The sequence below is a fragment of the Hakea prostrata genome, chromosome 1, assembly GCF_041222555.1.
Source record: "Hakea prostrata isolate BN-2017 chromosome 1, UWA_Hpros_2, whole genome shotgun sequence".
NCBI lineage: Eukaryota > Viridiplantae > Streptophyta > Magnoliopsida > Proteales > Proteaceae > Hakea > Hakea prostrata.
The window spans coordinates 67,088,247-67,098,702 of NC_142600.1; the positions used below are offsets into that span (position 1 = coordinate 67,088,247).

Consider the following 10,456-nt stretch of genomic DNA (forward strand, 5'->3'; position numbering starts at 1 on the left):
CCAGGATCTAGAAGAAATGGGTGTTGAGGGATTGGTGGCAAAGATTGTGGAGGTGGTTAGGTTTCACAGCTAAGAGAAGGATGCTGCAGGAAAAGAGAGGAAGAAGAAAGGGGGGAACAGGTGATGGGTGAACTCTTGACCCTGGTCCAATCGATACTTAGGCCAGCAACATAAAACAAGAGACTGGGCCCTAGGAAGCCCAACTAACGTGAAAAATATAAGTTCAAGTCAAGGGCCCATTAGAGGTTATAATTCGAGGCCTAGCCCAGTAGTTGGGTTAGTCACTACTCAACAGGGGCCCATAAATTCTATGGCTCATTTGCAAGCACAAAGGCTAAGGCAATTCGGGAAAATCATTATTACCCCTTCTACCTTCGTCACTACAGCCAATCCGTTGCACCAGGTTGTGCAGCAGTCAGAGGCGGAGAGAGGTTGCTCGTCTATTTCATAGGGGGGCTTGCTCGTCCGACTGAACTGCCAATTTCAAGGTCTGCCTTCAGCATAACAGGTACCAGTCTGCTTTCAACAAAACAGGGGTACCCTTCTTCTTTCCTCATTGCGTTGAGAAAGGCTGTGCTGCCGAACCAAAAGAAGCCGTGAGCAATGGTGCATGCAAAGGCTACAATCCCAAATCCCAATGACAGTGATGTGGGTTGTTGCCATCGGATATGAACCCAGAGGAAGTATGGGCAACACCGACTTCTTCAGGGATCTTTTAAATGCAATGCTGCTTGCATCTCCAAAATTTATGTTCTAGTTTGATGCACTTTATAGAGTGGGTAGAGTTTATGCCAAACATATTGGTACAACCAAAGTTCATCATTGAACTGCACACAGAAGGAAGACTTGGGTGGAGAGCATCCAGATCCCAACTTGACTTATGCAAATGAGTTGGTTGCTCGAATGAGTTTTGGCAAACAAAATCTAAACGGGAACCACCAGAATTTGGTGCGGCTGGTGGTGGTGATGGGAACCGTAAAATGATCCTTGGTAAATGGTTTTCTGTGACTCCTTCACTTCTGTCCCCATTATTGCTACTAATACTGTTCAGGCCATTCCTTACTTTTCTGCTGGATTATAGGGAGTTGCCAGTAGCATCCTACATCAGCTGCACTCGATGTTGTAGCAGAAAATTTAAACCTGGAGTTTTTGAGTTACCAGAATTGTTGGAGAATTTTTTGGGACTTTAGATGGTGAATTATGTTCAATTTGTGGTGGAGTAAGTTTTGGAACCGGTTCTGATCATATACGAGAGAAGGATGGCATTGGGCACCAGTTGTGTCCTTGGAAATGGGTCTGCTATTGGACCTCTAAGAATGTTGCTTGGCGTGGCGTGGCTGTGTGGCGAGCATGTGAAAACCAAGCTCCTAATTTTTCCTTCGCCTTGAGGACAAGGTGAATTTCGAGGGGCCGGTAGTGTTAGGCCCCTGGGTTCATGACATGTGGAGGAAAGAGAGTGGGGTGAGTTGCCATAACTAACACATGTTGGGTATAAAAGGGAGGAAAGTTTGAGGAAAGATTATCGATTAGAGTGATTTTGGGCAGCCTTCGGTTGAGGGGCTGCATATGCTGTGGGGGTGACTGGCACCATTTTTAACCAGTTTATCTTTATCTGTATTTTTTCTTTGTTTCAGTAATTAAATATTATTAGTTTTCGTATTCGACTTGGTTCCTAATAATTAGCCACATAAAATTTGGAGGCTAGTTCTATCAAATAATTCCCTTGTGTTCGGCACACACACCATGTATGCCTATGTGTACAGTTCTCTGGACATTACTGTGCACTCTCCCAACTCAAACAGATGGCTTAGATCTGTTTTGTAACTTTTTTTTTAATAAATATCCACTTCCATTGTTACGCTGGTTTGGTACCCTAATCTCAATAATAGTAAGGGTACTTAAGGTGATAAAATGTAACTGAAAGGCAATGTAATGCAGTAGCCTTGGCTTGGCTGGACCAACATGATCCACTTTGGAAACCCAGTCTGAGGCCTAGACCTAAACCAGATTTCTGGTCTGATAAAAGCTGGAATTAGTAATAATATTAGTATTCCTTTATTTTACGATTATAATTATTCGGGTAGATTATGTAGGATAAGTTTAAAACTGTTTCCTTTTCTAAGCATTAGCCTAGTATAATAGTTTCCTATTTTGGCTAGTCTCTATTCCAGAGAAGTTTCTATTTTTGAAACAAGGCCTTTACCTATTTATTATGTAACTGTACGAGGACTTCTCAGTTTCAAGTTGGAGTTATTGATTAATGAGAATTTTAGTAGTGAAGCTCCTGTTGTGAGTTCTGAGAGTTAATTTTTCCTTCCCTTCTTAATCCCCCAATTTCTCCCTTAGAGCAGTCATCTCAGCAGGCCATTCGGCATTGCATTACAATTTCTCATACAAATTTAAGTTGAATGGTATATAGGGAGATTGTAAAGTAGATGGAAAATCAGTTTAAATTCCAAATTTGGGTGCAAGATCATAGCAAACAGCTTGAGAATTGAAATGCTGTGTTGGAATTCAAATGCTTCATAAAATGTCATCCTACTCAACTCTGAGTTATTCCGACTAAATTGTGTCAGCTACTTCGATCTTTTTCTCCAATCAGCTTTATTCAATCCTCTACTTGTCAGGAGTCTATGCTTTTCATGTCTTTTCTCACCACTTCTCCTAGGAGTCATTTTAGGCCTATCTTGGCCCTTTCAACACCTTTGATCTGAATCAAATCAACCCTTTTGTGTACCAAGAGAACTCGGAGGCCTCTCTGTTCCATATTTTCCTGCCTTTGATGTCCTATGAATTAAAGTATCTTGTAGGTACATTGGAAACATTATGATTCTTTATCCTATTTTTATGGTTCTACATCTCGTTTTGCATGTTCGAATTTGTTTTAAAAAAAATGAATGTCTGGTGTGTTATGAAATTATTTAATGATTTAATAATTAGATTATCAACTTGCTGAACCTATTTATTTGGGATAAGGCTTCTGTTGTTGTTGTTGCTGCTGCTTCTTGCTATGCTTTAAGTCCCATGTGTTCTGAAATTAAAATTCTGTTACTTCCCCCCCCCCCTCTTCCCCAAACAATTAAATTTTTTTTTTTTGATAATGTCAGAATTTGTATGTTTATCTTATGAATTGTAATTGTTTTAGTTTTCGTGGACTGGTGCATTTTTCAATTTAGCATCTGATAAGTTAGAACTGAATTTAAGTGTAATCAAATAAAATTGATTCATTTATTGTGAATAAACTTTCACAATTTATTTATATTTTGATTTCTGGGTTGCTACACCTTTGTGTTTTTGCTTTTATTACTGGATACCTCCCCCCCCCCCCCCCCCAAACCCCAAAAAAGAAGAAGTAATAGTTTTCCTTCAACTCTTAATCTTGTATACTTCTTTTTCTTTTAACTACAGTTATGTGGTTGTGTGGGTAGGTAGAAGAAAAGGGATTATCTGTCGAGACAGCTGATAGCATTGGAACTTATGTAAAGAGAAGGGGATCCCCACTGGAAATATTATCAAATTTGAAACAAGAGGGCAGTCTGTTTTTAGAAAACAAAGGGTCTGCTATTGCATTGAGTGAGTTGCAGATTTTGTTTAATGCGTTGGAGAAATCCAAGTGCATAAACAAGGTGGTTTTTGACTTGAGCCTAGCAAGAGGTCTTGACTATTACACCGGAGTAATTTATGAAGCAGTCTTCAAAGGCACTACACAGGTAAATATTTGATATCCACCATTTGCTATTTACTTTCTTTTGCATTCAGGTCATTTACTATATTTTCTAAAGAATTTGGTGCTAATTCTGCATTTTAGTTTTCTTCCTGGTATCTAATTAGTTACTCTATAATTGACTGACATAGAGATTAATGGCTTCTTAGAGACCTCTTGTGATCTAAGTTCGTCTCTAGTGAGGGTCCTTGAAGCTGTCCTGTGTAGTTCATCATGACTAGCTTTCGAACTTGCCACCTTAATGCCCTATGTTTCAAATTACCTCTTAGCAGATGTATCAGCTGGGTATCATGCACAATTGAGATTGGGGAATGAAGAATTAATGACTTCCAACCAGCAGTAAAAGAACAGATATTTTACCTGTGTCGCTCTTGAGCATCAGTTAAATTACTATAAACCCTCAGATTTCCCAAGCAACAGCTTTCTGAAACACATGCAAAACCGTGTATGCTTTCCTCAGCACTGGGTGGTAACAGTATATTCGGGTACCTCAGTACTTGTGGTAACAGTATATTTCTGGTACTCGACACCTGTAGCTGACTCAAATGGTAGCACCATGTCAGTTTGCACTGAGGGCAAAATGGTGCAAAAAGTGCATTTCATTTCAAAACAATGAAGTTTTGTTCTCGGGTGCATGGATATCGTCCGCGCAGGTGCAGAGTTGCGACACGTGTCAGCCCAATTTTCAACAGTTGAGATTAGCACTGAATACTTTTTAAGTTTTCTAAATTACATTTTTCAACCCTGCGAAATACCAAATTCACAAAACAAAACCTAATTTCTTTTGATGAAGACAAAGAAGAAAAGATAGAAACTGAAGAGATGTGAAATGGAGGTTTCTTGTCGATTCTTGACTTATAAACTCTGTTTTACGAGAGGCGATTGGGCTGGATAAGGGTTTTCTCCATGAGAAATAAAGGAAAGGAAACTAAGATTAAAATGAAAATTTTTTGATATTGAATGATCCGCGTGTTATACTGTTCCCCACCGATTTGATCAATAGATTCCAAAACATCCGGACCAAAGTTGGGATTGATCGATTTTGCTTTCTAGATACATAGCGATAGCATTACCATATAATTTATTTGTTTGATGGTGCTCAATGCAATAATTTTATGACTCCTCAGTCACCGATCTTCATTTTGCACCAATAAAGAGGTAAAAACTTCTGGGTTTCATTATGTGGGAACTAAGTTTCAGAAATCATTCCATTGTGGTGTCAAAGATTAAGGGCATTTTTATCCCCTCAAGGAGGATGGGTTCTGGTGGTGAGCACTGGAAACTTCATTGTTTTGTTTGTTGAGTCGAGTTTAGTAGCGAAACCTGAAAACTGTAGCAGGTAGATGGATTGATGACAAAGAAAGAGATCAATCGGACTACGGTGGCGACAAGGAAGGCAAAATCATCCAACTAGGGGTTCAGCTGCGAAGAACATGGACTGGCTACCGGAGATGGAAGAAAGAGTTAGCATTGAACTCGATCTCATTTGTCTTTTGGTTTCCCCAAATTTTGGTCTTTCTTGTGAATTTACTTTCAACCAAGGATGTCTGTTTGTAAATTAAAAAGAATCTCAAAAGCTACATTCGTTTGCACCGTTGGATTCTTTTAGATACAAATGTCACAACCCAGTGCCTACGTCGATAGATATCTGTGCAGCCGCAAACAAAAATCCCAAAAAAGTATAGCCAAAATCATGCAATACAGCAATGATTCCTATCAGCCGGGATCAATACCAATCCCGATTCTGCGACTTATCTCCATGGTGTAGAGAGTGTGACAAGTTTAGTTCTCTCATTACAGGGATGCAAGTATGGTTTATGGTTCTCTTTCTGCCTAGCTGCCTTTCATTCTTGCAAGGGATGCTGGTGGAACTTTCTTTACTCTTCCCCCCCTCCCCATTTTTCTCTTCCCTCTTTTACTTTTCTCTTTTCCTTGCTCCCCCTCAAACAAGAAAGAACCACCCATCCACAAGCAAACCAGACAAAATTGTTGCAGTACGTAAAAAAATTTGCATTGTGAATGAAGAACTATTTGCAAATCCTAGCATGTTAACTTAGTTGTTGGCCAATGTAAGACGTATTGCTACATACTTAACCAGGGATGTAAAACTCAATTTCTTTGACCAACTTAGGCTAGTTAATTTCAAGTTTTATAGAATTGACAAATTTTAGTTGACCATGTCAATGGGGTCCGACACATTCCCATATGCCATATTCAGCCTGCAGAAGAGAGAGAATTTTCGAATTAAGATTTCTTTTCTCATACTTCTCTTGCATTTTGCACTTTATCTACTTGGTTGAAAACCTGCCCATGATAAATATCTTCCATTCTTGGGTCTTTATCATCACTGGAAACTAAGCTGTCACAACTGTTTAGAAACCTTTCCTCATGCAGCGAGTGCAATTTTATAACAGACTTTCATTTCCTCTCAGGTTGGCTCCATTGCAGCTGGTGGGCGTTATGACACTCTTATAGGGATGTTTGGTACGAAGCAGGTTCCTTCAGTAGGTGTCAGCCTTGGAATCGAGCGTGTATTCACTATACTGGAACAACTAGAGAAAGATCGCAACCAGGTAATCATATATGTTGTATATTGCACTTCTGTTGATGTCTTGGATGGGTACTGTAGCATTTTAAAGGTGCCTTTTTTTTTTTTTTTTTTTTTTGGGGGGGGGGGAGGGAAGAAAGAAAGAAAACATGCTTTAAAATTTTTCGTATCCTTCACTGTGGATATCATCCATTGTATAGAATTTTTTGAATTAGCCACACGTGCATTCATCCTCTCTTTAGACCAGCATTTATTTTGCAGAGTTACAAAGATAATCCTCCTGGTGTTTTTGCTTTTAGTTGATTTTTCCTTTATATACAACAACAATAAGCCTTGTCCGGCTACATGATTTTTCCTTTATTTTAGGATGAAAAAAGAGCCCATTTTTTGCCACATGGCAGAGGTGGTTATTGGCTGAAACTGAACCATGGAAAGAACATGTGACATGCATAAGCCGTGGTTTGAACACCAAGCTTTAACTCAGGCAAGCTGAAACGGCCTAGGCAATTTTGTGCAGAACATGACTCATGAAAGTAAAACAAGAAGGCCTGAAAAATGAAGTGACTTGGTTGTAGGGATTGATGGCCTCAATTGAACAAGGGCCGATTTGATCATTTCTATAGCAGAACTAGGACTTCAAATTATGACTTGGACACAAATAACTAAAGAAGAAACCTTTTTATAACTTATAACTGATTAAAACTTTGCTCAAAGACTATCCTGCCTTTATAACTTAAGTTGGGCAAAAATTTATACCATTTGAGCCAAATTGAACCAAGGCTGGACCAAGCCTAGCTGCCAATTAGAAGACTGAGAGAACGAAGTATGGAAAAGCTTCTGCTATCACTACTGCTGTGGCTCTAAACTTGAGAGTCTTATGTGGCTTCTGCAGATGTAGGTCTTTAAGCCTGCATCAGTCATGGTTCATTGTATAAAAGCCTATCTGGTGGATGCTACAATTCTTGGTGCATGTCCACGCAACAATAATCTCGATGAGGCCCTCCATTTGATGGCTCGGATGCACTGCGATCTGCCAGACCACATTTGTCAATTACAGCCTCATTCTGCAGTTGCTCACCCGTTACCAATAAGACGGAATTGTCTGTGTTGCAGAAATTGTACCTGGAGATGGAGTTTCAATAAGATCGCCAGCTCCTGAATGCCCTTATCAGGGCATTTGCCAAGGCTAGGGATCCTGACCGTGCAGTGTTTTTCTTGGCCATGGTCCAAGGTCAAGGTTTGAGCTCCAATACTGCTGCTCTTGTTGTGCTAATCTCTGTTCTATGGAATTTTATTGCCGACAGTGGCAAGAGTGGCGCAGTTGCAGTTGACCTTGGTGTTGAGGGGTGGAAAGAGGGGGAAGTGATGGGGGAGAATTGGAGAGAGCCAAACTAACAATTAATAACTGAAGAAACATCTGTTCGAGAACACCCGGTGTTAAAAGAGGAACCAGATCTGAGTTTCAGTTTAAAATCCTCAGTTTATGAAATACAATGTTCTCAAGCTATGCAATAAACTTATGCACCATCTGGTACGTTTCTACCTACTCCCAAGTATTAATGGATCCCGTACCATTTAGATGAACTGCAACATAGCAGGTTGCATGTCTTCAAATCACAGTCTTGCTATAGTTGTCAAGGCACCACAGCTTCATGCCGAGGCGTCGAAGTCCTTCTATGGTTCTGAACATCAGGTTCTGCCTAGGAGTCCTGATCCTCTACCCCAATGGACAGAGGATTTTGCTCCCCTCACACTCCACCACATGTTTAGGTGGGGAGCCTACTGTTAGGTACCTGAATGAGGTTACTTAACAAGGTGGAATAACTCAAGAAGAAAAACGAGACTTTGAAAAAAGTTGATAAGAAACAATATAATCTACCGCGTGGTGATTCCCGGCTACCCAGACTGGCTCTCCTAACTTCTCTCTATCCTTTCTACTCATCCTCCCCCTTTTTGCATCTTCCTATCGTTAATTACAAAATCGCCTCTTGGTGGCTCTTCAGACCTCGTTGTCTCTACCTGGTTTGTCTGCTCTCTATCTTTCTTAACCTGGGGCTCTTCTGCTTTTTGCTGCGCTGTGCCTGGCGCGGACGGGGGTTGTCAATCGTTTCCTTGGGGTGCTTTCCTTGTCGATTGCTCTTGTTCGGGGCTTTCCCTCCTTTGTATATTGATAAAGTTGGCCATAGGTGGGCAGAAGTGAGCTGTTTCTCCTAATCATGTGGTGGAGGGGGTGTGAGGGGATTACAATACCCGTCAAGGTAGAGGGTTCCAACTCGAACACCTTAGTCGCCTTGGTGCCCTGACAACCCGCCATGATTCCTGCCTAGGATTCAAATCGTCTATGTCCTGAACCTTGTATTTCTGTGATTCCAGCCGTTGGATGAAGGTCACATGGATTCTTTAAATCCATGGTGTTAGATTTTGCACATGCAAGCCCCAACTCAGAAGTCTTTAAATCCACACCTCGGATTTTGAGTTGTGGTTTTATGCATGTGTGAAATCCAATGCTATAGATATAAACAATCCACGTGGCCTTCATCCAGCTGTTGGAAGGACAGGAAGCAAAAGACTTCAAGTCGTAGACGATTTAAATCCTTCTTGCCTACCAGGTCTTGGGCATGGCGGACCTGGAATTCATCCCAAGGTTCTTTGCTGTTGGGTTGAAATGGTTCAGTACCCCATGGGTTTGGATTGTTTTAGAAAAACCTTAGGTTTAGTTGCAGGTGACCAAGGGCAGATAGAACAAAGGAGAAATGATGAAGGGAAAGTATGATTTGGAAGGTGGCAGAGGGATGTTATAAAAGGTACAATCTAGAAAAGAGATTATGATATCTATTTTACTTAGGGCAACACCAAGAAGTTAAGGGCAATTTGGGGTTATAAAATTATCCAACCATGACTTAACAGAATTTGCTAATAGAGTGTACTGCTGTGCAAATTTAAGAAACATTTTGGAGGGTGACTACCAATTTGGCATAGTTCTGGAGTGTGTATGCTTTTCACCATATATCTTTGGGCATCCTTACAAATTTCCCCCTTTTGAGGGAGGGGGGAAGTGATTCCTGAGGGAAAAGGACGGTAAATGAACTCTTCTGAATGTATTGTTGCTTTCTTCTTATTTTCATTTTTTTCTCTCATTTCTGAAACTTTGCCATCCATCTCCCTTGTCTACACTCCGGAAGTTAATTGTTTCCATTTTGGTTTTCATTAACTTGTGGTGGTTTATATTGAAGTGCTCATTTGACATATTGGATTGTGTGTTGCTCTTTGCATTTTTTTTCTTCTTTTTTCGGGTGTTTGCAAGTTTGGTGTAAACTGGTAACTCTTTTATGGAAAGGAGAGTATCATTTCCTTTAAAAATAATTAGTGAATGAAAAATGACTTTTTTAAATGCTAATGGAAACAAGTATTTCTTTCCTGTTCTTTTGCAGTTAATCCGGCCAACAAAGACACAAGTTTTGGTGTCTATTTTGGGGGATGACCTGACTCTCGCAGCTGAGTTGGTTAGTGAATTGTGGGAAGCCAAATTGAAGGCAGAGTTCATGGTCAACAAAAGGGTGATGAAACATATTGACCGTGCCAAGGAGTCACGCATCCCTTGGATGGTGATTGTTGGTGAGCGTGAACAAAATGAAGGCATTGTCAAATTGAAAAATGTGGAAGCAAATAAAGAGGAGGCGGTGCCAAGAAGTAAGGTAGTAGAGGAGCTACAAAGGCGGTTGAACATCTCTTCATCATAGATATTCAAAGAGTTTGGACTTTTTTGCAGTACAAGTAGAGATTTCCATTAAAACATGAATTCTTCATAAACTAAGGGGCCACTCTAGGATACTAGTATTACAAAAGAATTATTTAGGATTCATTGAAATTTCCTCCAAGTTCCACCAAGGGATGAATCTGGTAATCCCAAGTTATGAAAAAAGGAACAATTTAAGCTTGCACAACTTGGTAATGCTGGTTTTTCCTTTCCAGCATTATACGGTAGAACATGTTTGGATGAGTGCACATTTTGGATGACTAATTTGCAGAGTATAGTTGTGCTCAGTCTCTCAGTTTTTTTTATTTATTTTTTGGGTGGGGGGGTTGTTGGTGTTGTTCTTGTGGAGGAATAGAGTTAATCTGTGTGAAAAACTCTTACCATTTGCATAGGGTCTATTGGATAACGTGATTTACCATCAAGTCAT

General features: G+C 40.2%; 1 protein-coding gene across 1 annotated transcript in view; it reads left to right on the plus strand.

The window, feature by feature from the left end:
- Nucleotides 1-10,110, plus strand: part of LOC149029495 (Class II aaRS and biotin synthetases superfamily protein) — a 31,606-nt gene extending 21,496 nt beyond the window's left edge. The window contains exons 5-7 of the mRNA XM_089141900.1: nt 3,429-3,710; nt 6,157-6,297; nt 9,704-10,110. Of these exons, the coding sequence (XP_088998026.1) occupies nt 3,429-3,710; nt 6,157-6,297; nt 9,704-10,012 (732 nt within the window). The 3' untranslated portion in view covers nt 10,013-10,110. The remainder of the gene's footprint in view (nt 1-3,428; nt 3,711-6,156; nt 6,298-9,703) is intronic.
- Nucleotides 10,111-10,456: the final 346 nt, after the last annotated feature.